The sequence below is a fragment of the Hakea prostrata genome, chromosome 5 (genome assembly GCF_041222555.1).
Source record: "Hakea prostrata isolate BN-2017 chromosome 5, UWA_Hpros_2, whole genome shotgun sequence".
Classification (NCBI taxonomy): Eukaryota; Viridiplantae; Streptophyta; class Magnoliopsida; order Proteales; family Proteaceae; genus Hakea; species Hakea prostrata.
This window is the reverse complement of record NC_142604.1, coordinates 57,249,140-57,267,677: the sequence shown is the minus strand read 5'-3', so window position 1 is coordinate 57,267,677 and position 18,538 is coordinate 57,249,140. Positions and strand designations below refer to the sequence as shown.

At 37.4% G+C, this 18,538-nt stretch overlaps 1 protein-coding gene across 2 annotated transcripts in view; it reads right to left on the bottom strand.

The window, feature by feature from the left end:
- The window catches only part of GCT (RNA polymerase II transcription mediator), a 68,217-nt gene that overhangs the window by 22,946 nt on the left and 26,733 nt on the right, over positions 1–18,538 (bottom strand). For both annotated transcript variants that reach the window (XM_089154806.1, XM_089154805.1), the window contains 6 exons: positions 18,028–18,294; positions 15,627–16,961; positions 5,441–5,708; positions 5,206–5,356; positions 2,883–2,970; positions 2,621–2,699 (listed from right to left, as the gene is read on the bottom strand). In XM_089154806.1, coding sequence (XP_089010932.1) covers positions 2,621–2,699; positions 2,883–2,970; positions 5,206–5,356; positions 5,441–5,708; positions 15,627–16,961; positions 18,028–18,294 — 2,188 coding nt within the window. The remainder of the gene's footprint in view (positions 1–2,620; positions 2,700–2,882; positions 2,971–5,205; positions 5,357–5,440; positions 5,709–15,626; positions 16,962–18,027; positions 18,295–18,538) is intronic.

Sequence of the window (18,538 nt, the reverse complement as noted above, 5' to 3'; positions counted from 1 at the left end):
CAAATCCATCCGACTACTAATAGGATGCGGATATGGCATACCCCTTTCTTACCGAATTTTTTTGGATGAATAAATATTAATATTAAAGAGAAAAGGACAAATAACCAAGGTCTTTAATCAGAAGACCTAAAAGAGGCATTGAGAGCCTAGGAGAAAACAATAAGCCTATTCCTTGGTATATCATCAACAGGGAGATGGGGAATAGCTAACAGTCTAGAAGAGACATCGAAATAGATGGCATTCCAAATCAAATCGATAAAGCGAGATTTGGAGGTCCATCTACGGAGGTTGCATTCCCACCAAAGATGATGGATCAAGGCACAAAACACTAGCTTTCCGATCCGATCACAAATGGAAGTTCCTGAAAAGTTTCTTACCGATTATTATAACGTCCGATAAAATTATCTGATTAAGTTACTGATTTAGATTTATTTTTTTTATTTTTATAATTTTTTTACCAGTGATATGTGACTATTTTTCTAGATTTTCTACTAAAATAGCTACCAAAGTTGCTAAACTCTTAAATTTCAAACCTAGTCCTCACAAATAAAATGGTAAAGATGTAAACAGGTAGTCGAAAACTTGTATTCAATCTGTATTCATTCCCAATTAGAAGAATCCACTTAAGAAAATAACTATCCGATTATCATCTGAATCCGATTGAATCCGTCCGAAAACCGATAGGATATTATCCGAATCCATCCAATATAATAGGATACGAATATGGTATTACCACTATGCGATCCGAATCCAGTCTGTTTACACCCCTACGTATATGTGCACAGGGGTGCAACTTATATGGATGCTAACTCGAGGGCACATATGTTTGTGGAGCAGATCTTCGGTGTGCAACCCCAACCCCTACCCCCCTGAGGCAGAATCAGGACTTCCCTATCCGTACTATGTATTCCCTCAGATTTGATATCTTATGCATGTTGAGGATCAGACCTATAGAGTTGCAGTTGTCGATTACTTCAACAATCATAGGCATCACATGTCATGGGATGTCTATGTCCGTTGGTCAGAGGAGAAGATGTCACAGGCACAGTACTACTCAAGTTACGAGATGGATCAACCGAGGCACTCCTCTTGGCATTGACTTAGTGAGTTGTACTTCCCATTTTATTTTTATTGCCAGTTACATTGTATTTGAATTTTGATGTTTTGAGTTTTTTGATGTTTTGAATTGAACTTAGAAGTTAGAAGTCATATGTTGAATGTTATGTACTTAGGTATAGTTAAGTTTATTGCGTACTTCTCAGTCAATTCTACATTAATGATATGTACTTTGAATGACACATCCACATTGATTATTTTTTTTAGTAAAATGCATGTGCCAATGTGTTCTTTATACTTTAATTAGCTTAAATGCATAATCTCACCCCAAAATACTCTCTAAAACCTGTCGAAACTTGTATGAAAAAAATCATCGGTTTCCTCGACATTTCCCAAGTTTCCACTTAAGTTTCCCATTTTCACCTAGTCGAAACTTGAGTTTCCCTCGAATTTTTTTACTATGATTTTAGGATATCACATTTTTAGGAGATTCTATTCATTAAGAGGAGACTCAACTCAGGAATACTTTAGTAGCCAGACAGTTTGTATTCTTTTATAGTATAAGATCCGATATCTTGTGCAAAGCATGTAACCCTTTATTTAGTCATATGCTGTCAAAGCACTAGGAGTCATACGCTGTCAAAGCACTAGGCAAAGTGAGATGGTCAAGGATGGTGAAAAATTATGGCAGCACCCATCAAAAATTCTGGCTAGGATGCCTAGGCGTTGCATAGAAGACTTTGACAACCTTGCAATCAATGGATGGTTCTATGAAATAGTTGAGAAGAGAATGAGTTTCTTATTTTATGATTTATGGCACACTTTATATCTGTTTGTGGCAAACAGATACTCTCTCTTTTTCTTTCGCCTCAAGATTACTTTTCATAGTCTGTTCGCAGACACAGAAACATATCTACTTTGCCTTCTTTCCAAAATTTCTACTATCTTGTAGGACACATTTCAGTGCTAATATTTTCCATACCACCCGTCCTCACAGTCCAGCAATAAAATCTAACTTTGTCAGCTTTCCTAGATCACATACAGAAAAAGGGCATTATTAATGCCATGAAGGACCAATGTAGCTGGATGCCTGAACAAGCAGATTGAACTGGTGGTTTCCTTTACATGATGTCTTTCAGTTACAGTTGAGGTGTAACTCTTAAAAAAAGAGCACTATAAAGAATTCATAACAGAAAACAGATTCATTAATCTCCAAGCAAACAGGCTATTGCAGCAAGGAAAATAATCATATCATTCAATAACATGGTTACTCATCAGATAGCATCAATCAAATAAAAAAAAGGGGAGGAAAACAAGGCAAAACTAGAATATGATTTAGGTGAATCCATTTGTATCTAACAGTAATGTGTTCAAACTAGGCATTCTTTATATTTTCAAACTCACATGTAAAATAAAACAAATTCTAACCTCCACAGGAAAGATCAGAATAATCAGCCGTCGTACCAGGGGGGGGGGGGAGTTCAGGTCTAAAGTTACTATAAAAATCATGCCGCCACCACTATCTTTAATTGATGGAGTAAAAGGACACAATTATCAAACTCACCGGTGCTTAATTGTTGGAAAAAATCAGCACTAGCAGAGACAAGTGGATCAATGTCCGGACATATAACATAATAGGTCATCTGTAATAAAGTAATAAAACATAAATAAGTAACTATGACAAACATCAAAACGTGCCAGTGCACCGGCGGGGGGGGGGGGGCAATTTCTTTAATATCCACTGCAACCCAACCACAATCTTCACCCATCAGAAACAAAGGGAAGGCAACTATAATGAGAACCATGACTTTTGTTGAGAATCTTACAGGTTTTGGCAGAGCATATGGTTCAAAAGGAGCCTTTTCCCATAGCTGTAGCGAGCTTGCTGATGTTTTCAGCCAATCATCCTGGTACCTATAAAAGAAACAGTTATTTGTGCTATTTTTAGCTATAATTGTGTCGCTTCTAAAATGATCAGGAAGACTACCAGTATAAATGGTAAACAAGCAAAAGGCTAATAGACACAATTGAAAACATTTCCCCTAGAACACACAGATATTTAATCCTGAAAGATGAACACGATCACCCATTCTACAGACCTTACAAAGATAATAATGGATGTTTCTTCCTAGAAAATCAAAATAAAACTAGCACAACTTCAATGGTTATGATAGATGACTTGTGAGATTTCCTATACATGGAATAAAATTTCCATTAAAACGGTAAAAATTTCAATTGAAATCATTGCATTTTTGGAAATCGAAACAAAACCTTCAAGATTTCGTCGAAATCATAGTTTTCGACCTAAATTTCACAAGTTTCAACACTCCAACTCGTTTTTCTTTGGTTTTTGTTGATTTCTATCCCAATTTCACCTAATTTCCCACAACTCATTTGTCTTCAAACACCTTTTTTGCTCCTCTTTGGCCTCCAAACACCTTTTAAGCAACAACTACAGAAGAAACTCCGCCGGCAATAGAATGTAAAGCATGAGCCATACAAAACAGTTCCAAACCTCTCATTTTTCTTATTTTTGCTTTGTTCATGTATTAAATGATCTTATATTGCTTTGAAACTCATATGTTTAGTCTAGGACTATGATCTATGATTGTCCATTGTTAAAACTTTTTTTTTTTTTGCTACTATTTTTTCTGATTTTAAAAACTATTTTTTAAATTATGTATTTTGAAAAAATACTTATTATGCATGATATATGAGCTTCAACTTAATATATGTAAGACTCCATCACTTGATCTAGTTGGTCATTGTATTTTGTTGACTTGTATACGTAACCATTTTATCAAACAATTCATGTATGCTAATGATTTTTTGTCTGTATGCAATATAGTTTTTACTTCTCAAAACCAATCATTTGTTAGTATACTTTTCTTTTTTAAATTTCGACCCTAGGTTTTTTGTTGAAACCTGGAGATTTTGATTGTTGCATGGGTCGAAACTTGCACCATGTTCCCATAATGAATCAATCAACGGTGACTCACAAAACTCCAGCTTATGCACCTCATGGTAAAATGTGGTACAGCCGTACAGTCATGATTTAAATTTCGGTCGAAATTATGAAATATCCACAAAAAATGAAAACGAAACGAAACTCCAAGAATTTCCCTAGAGTCCAAAGTTTTGACCGAAATTTCGACCATTTCCCAAGTTCCGATCAAAATTTTGCAAGTTTCAACACTAAAACTTGTTTTTCCTTGGATTGTTGAAATCTATCTCATTTTCACCTAATTTTCACAACTATTTTGCCTTCAAACACCTCTTTTGCTCCTTTTTTTTCCTTCAAACACCTTTTAAACCACAACAACTATTTATGGGCCTAAGTCCAAACTACAAAGAGAACTCGTCAGCAACAGAATGTGAAGCATGAGCCATACCCAACAATTCCAAACTTTCCATTTTTCCATTTTTGTTTTCTTCAAGGTTTAAATGATCTTGTATTGCTTTCAAATTAATTTATGTTTAGTCTATGACTATTGATCTATGATTGTGGTGTTGCTAAACTTATATTTTGATTATTGCAACTATTTTCTTAATTTTCTGATTTTAAAAACTATTTTATAAATTTCAAAATACATATGTACACAAGATATATGGGCTTGAACTTAATACGTGTGAGACACCATCACTTGATCTAGTTGGTCATTGTATTTTATGACTTGTATATATAACCACTCTATCAAACAATTCATGTATGTTGATAAGTTTATCCATGTATGCAATACAATTTGTACTTGTCAGAAGTCGGAACCAATCATTTGTCAGTATACTTGAATGAAAACTTTTGAGTGATTTTTTTTTTGGGCAAAATATTAATTCCATTGTGTTTATTATACTTCAAATAGGAGAAGGCAAGAAATCAGATGAAATGGAAGTCATATAAGGCCCAAAACCTAGGGTGAAATTTCAAAAAAAAGTATCAGGTTTTCATCAAAATTTCGGTCGAAACCTGAAAATTTCAGCTTTTTACTGGGCCGAAACTTAGGTTTCAACCGAAATTTTCTCCATGGGTATGGTACCAACAGGAAAACAAAGAAAACTCCTCTAAGATTAATTCTACAAGGCTTCTTGTAGATTTTCACCAGAAGCTAAATCCAGTAGAAATGAGAAGCAAGACGTAACAGGGACCCCTACCCAACAAGTATAGCAGGGAACGGAAGCACATATAGTGTAGGCCTCAAACGAGGAAAGCCAATCTGCATTTCTGTCTCTGAACCACAGATTTCTGGGTTTGATCTTTTTTGAGAGGCTTCCTCCGCTCTCACTCCATCACTCGTACTAGACACTGAAAATTTTAACTGAATCATATTACTACACATCCACATTGAAAATTGAGACATTAATCATGTAAGCAAAGCAAAATGTTTACCTTTTGGGCCAGAAGAACCACCCGTTGATGACTGTGATGGGCTGATTGGTTCCCCAATTGCTAAAGTAACAGCACTTGAAGCCTCTTTAGATTCACTTAAACAGGATTCAGCAGAAAATACATCACCCACGGCACCTGCATCCCCTGATTGACTGCGGCCCCTGCACCAATCAGTGACTGATAATGGTCCGTCCATATTTGGAAATGCAGACTTTAGAGCGGCTCTGATGTCTGACTGTAACATGCTAATTACAGATGATGCATTAACCTGTAACATGAAATCCCATGATTTAAGTGATAAATAATAGAAAAAGGAAAACGAACAAGAAGAGGACAGTGGTGGCTACAAAGTTTGGGAGTTACAATTCTTATGCTGAGAATCCAACTTCATTCAAGGTATAACAAGACACAACCCTATTAAGGGCATCAAAGGAAACACATCATAAAATAAATAAATAAAATAATTAAATAAAACCTGTTTTGTTGGGATTTGGGGGGTTCACTTGGTCTAGGTAGAGGCTTTGGATGAGAGGATTGATGTCAAGAGTTTTTCTTTGGTTGGTGGCGTGGCGTCAGATGGGGTGTTTGGAGGACTAAGGTTTGCAATTTTAAAGCATGTTGAAGGTCTTATAGACGAGCAGCTTAGATAGTTGAAGAAGACCAGAAGAATATCCAGCAATTAGTGAGAACTTCCAAGAAGTTGAATAATCTTGCGCCACTTATCACTGGACAGGATTGGGGAGAAGATTTATCTCTCTCAAAGTAAAGCAATTCTCAACCAAAACAATTTAATAAAATCATGGCTCAATAGAGCAATTACAGTTGTATTTATAGCCACAATGACTGACATAGACTCAAACTTAGACGACGACTCAAAAAGTAGAAACTAAACTCAAAGTCATACTACGATTCCCAGCTAGGATTTACTGCCACATCATAATTCCTAATCAGCATTTCAACATAAAACATGACTTTAATAATGGACTGAGTAAAACTTAAATTCTCCTAAAACCATGCCAATGATTTTGGTTCTAGTGGAGGGGGAATCGTTCACCTAATAGTGCTGGTATAAGAAAGAATACCCACACTTGAGGCTGGTTTTAGACAGCCAAACTGCATCAATCTAGGATGGATGCAGTAAGTCTGTTTCTATGCCTGCCACTGATCTTTAATTCATTTATTTTCTTCTATTTGTCTCTCGGATTCGCTTTGACTGTTAATCAAAATCAAAGTACTATAAAATGAGGAGAATTACTTTTGAATTGCATTGCCTCAGCACCCAACTCAATTAAGTGATTTCAAGACCCAGAATTTGCTTTATTTAATCCCATTTTCATGTACAGCCTACTTTAACAATAAACACAATTCAAGGAATACCTTCACCCCAAGAGCAAGCAAGCCCACGAGAGAGAGAGAGAGAGAGAGAGAGAGAGAGAGAGAGAGAGAGAGAGAGAGAGAGGAGGATAAAAAGAAAAAGAAGGGGGTGACCCTCAAGATGGTACTTGTTTTGACCAATGTATGATTGATTACCATATACGGTTCTTGGATACTGACAGAAAACCAAGACAGACACATGTTTCTCAAATATCATTTTAGAAAAAATTATTAAAAACTTAAATTACATAGGATAAAATGTCAAACACCACTTCTAGAACTAAAATTAGATTTTCAGGGGTAGGTGCAGTTTTCAACTCTCTAATGCTTTCTCTAATCTAAAAGCTTCACAGATCTTAATATGGTAAAACAATGCTCAAAACCAAGGCCTTAAACCTTGCCTTATCTGTATTTGTAAGTTGTCATAGAAGTCTAGTTTATCATGCAGTCAACAAAATGGAATCATCTCGATACATATCGGACCATACTAGAATTTCAATACAAAAGCAGCTTGTCAGGATTTCAGCACCTGTAATCAGCCAGATTTAAGTAACTGTAATCAGCCTAAGACTGAAAGGAAATTCAAAAGGAAGTCTGATGAAGAAGAAGAAGAAGAAGGAGGAGGAGGAGGAGGAGGGAGAGAGCTTGCAGGTGTCCGTTGGTTCTCCCCCTGGTACTTCATTATAAAATCAAACCTCAATGTAGGAAATTTTCCTAACCTCAGTTTTAGCAAAAAGGAAAACTACATATTGCATTGAATCACCCAAATCTACAAAAACTAAGAAGATTAATTGTCAACAAGGCAATAAGAAAATTACAAAGTAACCAAAAAAGAAACCTAAGCTAAAATAGAAAATGAGAATTAACACTCTCCCTCAAGCTAGAATATACATTCCAAAGGCTCCAGCTTGGAATAATAAGAAAATATCAAGAGCTTCATTACACTTGAGCATATAAAGCAATAATAAATGCTGATATATGCTGAAAAAACTTCACCCAGGAGATACTCAACAGCAACTTAAGTAAACAATCTTCAAGTTGAACAAACCACCCAACAATGAGAATAATAAGCGGTGAAGATGGACCATATCCATGAGTATAGCAGTAACAATAACATCAAGGGCACCATCCAAATAATGCCAGTAGAAGGGAGGAATCTCTACACAAGAAGAAAAAATGTGCAGACCAAAGTCGCATATAAGCTCTTCATAAGAAAGGCAATATGGGTTATTGCAAACTAAGTAGGTAGTTAAAAGGCAATATGGGTTATTGCGAACCAAGAAGGTAGATAAAAGGTATTATGGATTACTGCAGACCAAATAAGTAGGTAAAAAGCAATATGTGCTACTACAAACCAAGTAGGTAGGTAAAAGGCAATATGGATCACTGCAAACCAAGTAGGTAAGAAACAGATAGTCTAGGTTACCATGGACCAAATAGATAGATAAGAGGCAGTATAGGTTATTGCAGACCAAGTGGGTAGGTAAAAGATACTATGGATTACTATAAACAAAGAAGGTAAGTAATTGTTGTGTTGTAGAATACCATCTTAAGATAAAAATCTCAAATTCTTCAGCAAATAGAGAATAAACCTTTCAATATCCCCTTCACATGTAGCAATCAGCATTACACATAGACAATTAATAACAGCCAACTACCAGCATTTGAAAGTTTGTACTAAGTAACTGTTTGGTTACTTTAATGAACCATGTTACTCAATGAAACTAAGCACAAGAACAACTAGTCATTACTGGTGTCAAACAGTTACCCAAAAAGTGTAGAACAGTAGTGACAAGTCAACAGAAGTGCAGAACTCATCAGTAATTCCTATTAAGCAGAAGAGGGGGGGTGAACTGTAGTCAATTCTGATGATAGGACAGTAGTAGCATCAGTAGCCATTAGGGTACCCTGCCTTCAGAACCAAATAATGTAAGTCAACAGATAACATCAATAAGGCACACCAGCAGAACAGCTTATGTTTCACTCAAAAACTTGACAAGGCAAAAATAAAGTCTCCCAGAATAATGTCTCGGTAACCAATAAAGAAAAAGTTGAGCAAGCAGCAGCAACGAAAACAGGGCACTTAATTACAGCACCAAGGTAACTCAACTTGCAACAGATTTCAATAGGGGCGGCGGCTGATGTAGTAGCTAGTACAGTATTTTCATGACTCAAAAGAACAATACAGCACATTATTAAGGGAAGCAGCAGCCATGGTACAAATTTCAATCGAAACCACCGAAATTTTGACTAAAACCTTGGTTTTTCCAAAAGCCAAGACAAAACACGTTAGGAATCGAAAAAGAACCAAGTTTCAACCGAAACGGTCAAAATTTTGACCAACATTGGTCAAAACCTGGTTTCGGTCCATTTCAGTTGGTCCAATTTACAAAAGTACTACCTTTCGGTCGAAAGCTGTGAGATTTTGCATGTTTCAACAAGTTTCGCAAGTTTCACCTCTCTAGCTTCGACCCCCAAATCAATTTTCCCTTGTTTTTTGTGATTTCAAGCTCAATTTCACCTTAAATCAATAACTCTTTTACCTTCGGACACATCATTTGCTCCTGCAAGATTCTTGCATGTTTTGTTCCAAACATTCCATTTTTTTTTTTTTGTTGTGTCCATGCCTTTAATGATCTTGTATATATATATATATATATATATATATATATATATATATATATATATATATATATATATATATATATATATATATATATATATATAATATCTAGATTATTTTTTTTTTTTTTTTTCTTTTTATCTAAGAGTCTAGGATTATTCTAATGTCATTAAAAAAAAATTTATTAATGCTACTATTTTTTTTCTAATTTAAAATTTATTTTTAAAATTAAGTATTATTATTATGAAAAAAATACATATGTATACATGATGTATGGGATTGAATTTAATGTATGCGAGACACCATCACTCCATCTACAATGTTATGGTGCTGAATTTAAATCTTTTGTTGATAACTATTTATTTTAATTATATAACACTTATTAAATATTTATAAAATTAGTTAAATATTCAAAAATAATCTCTCTTTTTTGTTTTATAATTAAGAATAGAAGAATATTAGTAGAAGCACACATGTAATTTTTTGAGTTTTTGTACTGCTTTTGAAGATACTTACTGTGTTTCTTTTATCAAGCATATACTTTTAAAGATGTCGACATTCCTTGCCAAGGACGGGAAGCCATGACCACACATAAGAAGAAGTCTTAGTATAAGTATTGCAAGAAACAGATAGGATGAGATGGGGCAACTAGATTAAAGTGGCATCTAGCTGGGGGAGATAAGAATGTCACTAGATGCCCCAAGGTGCCTATAGAAATCAAACAGGCAATGGCCCAACACTTGAGGGGTGAAAAGGAGAAGAGGAGTACAGCAAGAGGAGCTTGACGATGCTTGCCCAGAGGACTTCCCACATCCAGGAGAGCAGGACTTTGATTAGAAGGAGCCAAGAGAGTATGGGGTTTCTAAGTCGGGGAGGCAACACAGATGAGAAGAGCCATGATGATAAGTAGAGAGCAGAAGAGGCTTAATGATTTGAGGAGTCAGCAAAGGGCCACGGAGCAGGTTCCTCAAAAGAGCCAAAGTTTTTGGGACGGAGATCCCAGCCAAGGAGCCAGATCCCATCCCACCCTCAAAGGCCCAAGCTTCATCAACAACAGCCACAGATCCGAATATACAAATTCTTCGCATAGACCCTGCCAAATTCAGGAGGCCAGAGAATAAACAGAAGGAAGTTGAAGCATATGTGGGGAAATGTGAAGGAGAAAGTGATGCTTCTCCAAATGGGCTTTTTACAATAGCATTCCAACAAATACAACCCAAGGAGTCGTGCACAAGGGGCGGCAAGGGCTAACCCTGCATGAGCCTACAATGCATACTTGCCAAAGCATGAAGGTCTAAACGCATACAATGCAGGTTTGAAGCCTATGTGGGCACACTATGAAGTTATTGTTAAGTGTGATGATAGGACTAGTCCCACTAGACAGTCTATCATTAATTACATGTTGAACTGTGATTGGAGAACGTTGTCTTCAAGTCAATGGATGCATCCAGGGAGAAGAAGGATGCAAAATACAAATATAAGATGTTGAAGGAAGTAGTGACAAAGGTTTGAGTGGATCATTATGGTGCAAATTGTTAGATAATGGGTCCAACTTAAAAAATGCTACGTCGAAGATGATGGAGAAACAGGTATTATGTACATGCTTATACTAATATTCTCCTATTTATATTTATAAATACATAAATGCTTCTACTAAAAAGCTCTTTCGGACATGCTTTTCTGGCCAGGTATAAGCTTTTGTGGACTATATGTGTTGCTCATTGCATTAACCTGATGCTGAAGGACATGGGTCAATGCAAGATTGTAAAACGAGTAGTGGACCAAGCACAACAGGTCTGCACCTTCATTTTGACGGATTTGTATGGGGGTGAAGTGGTGAGGCCAAGCATTACTAGGTTTGCAACCAATTGAGTTGCACTACAGAGCTTTAAAACCAAGAAGGTTGGCCTAAATTCCATTTTCTCATCAAAGCAGTGGTTTGACCAGGAGGCTTCTTCAACCCAAGGTGGGGAGAACAACACAAAATACAATACTGTGTGTGACATTTTAGGGTACTGTAATGGATGTACTAAATATAGTTGAACCTATGGTGACCTTACTGAGGATGGTAGGTCAACAAAGAAGACCAACTCTACCACAAATATGGGCTGTAGTTGACAAGATGAAGGAGCAGGTTCAGATGGTCTACCCAAGGGGCAATAAAGAAATTCCTCGAAATTGGCAACTATAGCATCCACTACATAAAACTGGTGAGTTTACAAGTCTAGTAAATTTAATTTTCAATTATTATTATTATGTTGTTGTTTCCCTCTTATTCCTCATCAGCATATTATCTAAATCCGAAGTCCCATTAAAAACATACTTGGGATGAGGCAAGATTTGGTAAGTGTGGTCCCGACTGTAGTGGAGAGGATGAAACTAAATCTGTCTAAACAGGCAATCATTAACTCAAAGGGATTGTAGTGTCTAGTAGTTAGAGGCTTAGGTTAATTATTTAATTTCATACTAAGTTACTAACCTAGTTATTGTTTATATTAGATGAAGTCTGTCGGGGATGCCATCGGGAGTTTTGGTCGCTCCGTGGCAATATAGGCACATGAAATCACTGTTGGGGATTAGTCCAAATTCCTATATATCATTATATCCTATCTTTTACCTTTTCTCTTACAGTTATCAGTTAATACTTAAGCTATGCATGACATTAGGACCTTATTTTGAATTCCACATTTTTGTGGTGGCTCCAAAATGGGACCGACTCACCCAACTTGTTTGTGATTGCATGTAAAGTGCTCTCACAAACATGTTCTGTGACTAGGTGAGCGGAAATGAAGCACTTTCAACCTCATTCACTCGAAGAGGAGTAACTAATTGGGTGTGAAGCAGCCAGAGGAGCTTATCTATATGCACTATGATATAAGACTGAGGGAAAACCACATCATAAAGGGGATGGAGAGAGATAATAACATGATCGAGTTGTCCGACATAATTGAGGTGGACAATGATGCTGATAACCCCTTAATTGAGTGGGTTAGGGAGCCATTGCTAGATGAGGGAGGCCAACCCAATAAACATATTGCACAGGAGATGGGGGTTAATGTGGAAGATTTCTTGGCCATGGAGGGGAGAGTGCATACAGAGCCTGCTCGTCCATTCATTCCACACCCTGGTGCATCAACAAACAGTGAAGACAACCTAGTATTTTTCGACACCGGTGATGATGCCACTCAACCAGCCCAAAGAGCTGACAATGATGATTATGGTGCTGATGGTCATAGTGGCCGCCAAAGCTAGTTCTCAGCCTCAGACTCAGATAAGGAGTACCAGTAGCACCAGCTGCACCACTAGCACCAACGTCCCCAGGAGAGACTGAGCATCAACCGATTGAACCTGTGCCATCAGAATCCCCACGTACATATACCCGTCGCAGTGGTCGCAGACTTGGACCTCAGCCTCAGGAAGACAGTCCCATATAGATGCAGCCAACTTGGCAGATTCCATGGAATCCATGAGCTTACATGAGCCTAGAGGATCTGGATATTGGAGAACATCATCATATGCTAATTCCCAGTCTCAGGACAGTGGCATGGAGTGTGTCGGGTCTACACCATATAGGGCTTATTATGGCTATGGATATGAGATTCCATAAGGATATGGGGGAGGGGGAGCATGTAGTGGAGTTCAGGGTCATCCACTTATTCTTCTAATGATGGCATATGTAGTCTGCATATAGATCTGAGTAGGGACAAAAAGGACAGTATGATCATGGAACCTGTAGAGGGGAGGGGCATGATTTATGGACTCCATCTTTGGAGTTCCATCAGTTCCAGTTCCAGTAGCAGTAGTACCACTACCATCACAGCAAGTAGGGCAAGTTCCAAGAGCGGGTGTTGAACAGAGTATTTACCCTATGACAGATTTCCTAAGATGGGGTGTTTACATTATGTTGATGATCTTATCCATAGAGACACCGCGATTTAGTGAATCAATTCATAAACCACTTTAGGCATAACATGTCATGGGCAGCTTTCACCCACTAAGAGTACTATAATAGACAGGGGATAGGTCCACCGTTTCCATCCAAGAACTCGACTTGGAACTCAAGCATGGGGCTTTGTAGTTGGTAATTGTATTTTTTGACTTCTTGTATATGCAACTTTCTATCAAACAATTCATGTATGCTGATTCCATGTTGTACACAATACAGTTTGTACTTCTTGGAACCTTTTACGTGTTAGTATACTATGATGAAAACTTTTTTGGGGTTCTCTTAGCAAAATACCACTTCCAATAAGTTCATTATGCTTTAAAATAGGTAGGAGATAAGAAATCATATGAAAAACACGTATAAGGGTCGAAACCTACTGTCCAAACCATTGTCAAAATTTTCCAAGTTTGGACTGAAACATCTCAGTTTCTGGCCTGGCCAAAACCAGCCCTGAAACTGAGATGTTGATCCTTGGCAGTAGCAGGAAAATAGTTCAATCAACAATAGATTTCTATTTATCAAAAGATAGGGATCTGCAGTTGATTCTGATAATAGAAAAGGGCATGATAAACCCAATGGTAGCACTCACAAATATATGCAGAACACCATGGCAGTAATGGCAATAGCATTGATAGGACTAGTTTATAGACTAAACAGATTTATATACCATAAAACAAACATCTCAAAGGATCATGATGGGGTTTACAAATCTTAGGAAATAGGAGTTGAGTTACATTGATCATTTTGGGACCTCGACAGATCCAAACTGGAGAAAACAAGGCAGTAAAAAAATTTCGACCTCTGGGTCCACTATTATAGCAATAGATAGGTAGAGATCTCTTCATAAGTTGTCCAGAAAAAAAATCTCAATTACATGGATAAGACAGTGATAGGTGGCCGCACACTAGATACGGGGAGGGGAAAAAAAGAGAGACAAAAACTGAGAAATCAAGAAAGAAGAAGCAGTCACCAACCTAATTCAAGCTGCTCTGATACAATGTTAGGATTTCAGTACCTGCCATCAGCCTAGGGAGAGAGCTAGCATGTGTGTTTTGGCTCTCCCCTAGTACTTTATTTATAATATAAAATTAATCTCAGATTAAGAATCTTTCCTAAACTGAGTTACAGCAAAAAGGAAAATTACATATTGCATAGAATCTCACAAATCTACTAAACAAGAAACTATCCTAGGGAGATTACCTGTCAACCAAGCAATAAGAAAATTAGAAAATAACCAAAATAGAAACCTAAGCTAAAATAGAAAGTGAAATATTAACATAGCTAAACCAATAAATCAAACATAAAGAAAGGACTTTGATATTCGCTCTCTCAATTATCCATCCACTCAGAGACAGCTGAAACAGAAATAACAAGTAAAAAAAGCAGCAACAGTAGCAGTAAAAGCAAGAGCAGGAGAACAAAGACGAGAAGAAACCCACCTTAAGGCAGCAGTAGTGGCTGCAACCCCACCAGTGGGCTGAGGTTAACATTGAGTTGGAAAAGCACCCAACGATCAAACCTACCACATTTATATTAAACTATCTCTTTCTGGTGGGTTTCCTTTTCCTTTTTGGTGGCCCACATTTACGTTTACGTAAAGCTTCCTGTGGTCAGTCAACCAATGGAAGCTTCCATGCACAGACCATCAAATGAGCCTCAGGGAAGGATGATTTGGCAAATCCAACCATTGAATGGAGCATGGTTTAGATTGCTTATATATCAATGCTGACAGAAAAACAAACCCTATACCATATTCCAAATGTTCTAGCGACCCTGTGTTCAAAAAACACCATATATTTTTAAAAGGCTTATATTGCAACATGGTCAATTATAAATCACTAATTGAGTCCAAAATTTATAGGTAATCACATAACATTCGATGGGGAGATTGATTACTGCTTTGAGTTTGCATGTACCATTAGCTAATCCATGCTTTGTAGCATATCTTGCATAAGTTACATCACTTAGCATATCTCTGATACATATCCAAGATGGTTCTTAAAATCACCTTCCAATTCTTGACACCTTCGCAAATATAGCCATTTTGGACATCGTACAAAGTAAAGGTACACTAAGTTTCACTTATTTATTTATTTATTGTTCTCGTGGTAAGAAGTTACATCAGATGGCATCCAAATATGGTTGAAAAACAATATATAGGCAGCATTAAAAATATCTTACAATACCACATGTATAATACAGAAACAAAAGGTGAAAGAGTTGAGAATAGATTTTTAGCTTACATCAGCAGAAAGTGGGTCAAGTAATTCTGAGCCAGCAATGTCCAGATAATGACAAGAAGCCATAACTCCACCACAGCCTGCATGGACCATGGAAGGCCCACAAGGAAATCCACGCCTACACTGTTCTTGTAGTGCAAGCCAACCATATACACCATCACCATGATCAGCATCCAGAGCCACATCAACAAATGAAGTAGCTTGTTGGACAAGTAAGGCCACAGCATCCAGAAGCTCTTCAACAGGTTGTTTGTGAGAATATGGCATCATGCCTTCCTCACTGAACAGAGTTTGGTGCAAAGAAGGTGTATTGTCAATATTTGGTGAATTTGTGGACTTAGCCCCTTTAGGAACTCCAACAGACCGCCAAACACCCACAGGTGCATTAACAGGCCCATCAAGTATTCCTCCATCAACATCACCTGCTATTCTAACCGGTATGCTCTCCTTTTTCCTTATATCATACTTGGTAGAAAACTTGTCCCCAGGGAGCTGATCCAGAACTGCACTGCTAGTTAATCCAGTCAGTGGAGTAGGCTGCAAATTACTTAATGACAATAGCATGTGACGCATCCTACACATAGAAGCTTGGAATACGATGCACTCAAGTTCGGTAGCAAGGACAGTCTTTGCAGACAACAACAGGTGTCCGGGCTCAAATGTGCCTTCACTCTTCTTCTGGAGAACTTTTGCAGCATTTGCAGAATTGAACCCAGAAACAGAAGAAGATGGTGTTACTACCTCAGAAGAAGCAGCAGTATTATTACAAGCCAATAATTTACCATCAACCTTTTCTTTCCCCAACTCAACATGAGTGTAGAATTTATTTGAGTACGGTGTCAAACTTGTTTCATGCCCTCCAGCATCAGCATTTGAATTTCCAGGAACACTAAGCTTCTCATCAGAGACATTTAAACAAGAAGGTGGCATTGCACCATAGCCGTAAACACATAAGGTTGAATGTGAACCATCCAATTTTCTAGAACTTGGCATGTATGGACTTCTGAAAATTGATGAGGGCAAATCAGTTGCATGGGTTTCTACAGCTCTATATTCTTCAGCGAATGTCATAATGGCTTCAGCTTTAGACAAATGGTCAAACTCACTTGTGGAGGGTGCTGCAGAAGCACTTCCTGGAGCAGCTGACTGAATAACTTCTTGATTTATGCTCTGTGATTCATCCATAAGAACTGAAGGTGCAGTAAAGCCATCAAAAGATGGAAAAGATAAAAACATTGGATCTGTTACATCCATCCCCACAGTACAAGGACTACCACTTACATCTCCTGATTCTGCAACTGGAAACATTAGTGCTTGCGATTCTGCAGTTCCTGGGGGCTTCACCAAAAAACGGTTCATAATGAGTTCCAACAACAGTTATGCCCTTCACATCATAAATAAATAATAGAAGAAAGAATAAAGGCATGTCTTTGTTCCAGATTCAATGTGATTTTTTAAAGGGTAGACCAACAAATGGTTGGCTTAGATAAAATAAATGCATAACTAGTACATGTTCACATAGATCACTAATCCTAGAAATAATTAAGAAACATGCCCGGGGGGAGGGGAAGTGGGACTCACGAGTTGGCAATGATCTCTCAGTTCACTCAAAAGATTGGTAAAAGAAAGAGGTACTTTCAATGACCCAAACAGGAACATTTTTTTTCCAGGGAAGCAGGGGGGAACTACAAATACCACCAATGACAGAACTGACTAACGTTACAAAAAGAATGCTAAGCAGCTGTGCATCAGTCAATTACTTGTGTTCAGCACCCCAAGCAGAAACTAAATGCTTGCATAACGTGACAAATAAAGGGACATCTGTATTTCTTGTGACATCGCACAACTTCATCAGTGACATACATGATACCACCATCTTTTGTTACCCCCCCCCCCCCCCAAAAAAAAAGAAAGAAAGAAAGAAAGAGGAAGAAGAGGGTACTACCATTTAGAAATTTTCAGCCGAAATCTGAAGTAAATAGTGTAGTGTTTTGTAACACTTAGTCAAAACATTTATAAGGATGAAAACGACAATCAATGGGCACTAGAGCCAACCAATAGAAAACTGTTCAGAGCTGAAATTGTAGACCAGACTGCAGACCATGGACAGAATACCAGGGTCAAATAAACAGCGCAAGCCTGGCTTAATGAAGAAGTACAGCCTAGTTGATAATCTGGTAATCAAAGTTTCCTGCCCTGTTATTGGCAAGAACAAACAGGTCGTAGATATAGCTGAAATGCCAGAGAAGATACGATTCAGGCAAAGCTCAGTCTCCTAATCACTTATTTGGATTGTCTAATGAAATACCAAAACATATTTTCTAATAATATTCAGAAAAAATTATGACATTTAAAAAGAATGAAAATAGGTGAATATGCTGATGATATCTGAACAAGAGAATACCTCACCAAAAGGTAGAGCATCATCTACAAAGAAGTCACCAAAATCTCCAAACTCAGAAAGAAGTATTTGGATGTCCATGCCAATACCCCTGTCTTCGTCATCTAACCAATAAGATCCTATAGAATCATTCACCGTTCCTGTGGTCGCTGAGTTGTTAACTTCAATAGAATTACACCCTGACTTATATGCTTCTTCCAAGGACGAAATTATTCCTGTTCCTGACTGAACAAATGAATCAGCCACCCCCACGCGAGGACGCTTAGAAACCTGTAAGGATAAAGTTAAATTGCCATGCTGAGTCACTTTTGACAAACATGATAACTTAGAACAAAAATTGAAAGCAGATTGTGTTTGTTCACATCAGTTAATCCTTGAATAGTAGAAAGCACACTGTGTATCTTCACATCAAACTTCAGCCAGCCTAAGAAAATGATCCAATGTAACCAATAAAAAAGAAGAAAAAGATGTAAAATAATCTCTTCTTCAACCCAAGCAGCAAAAAATGGTTATA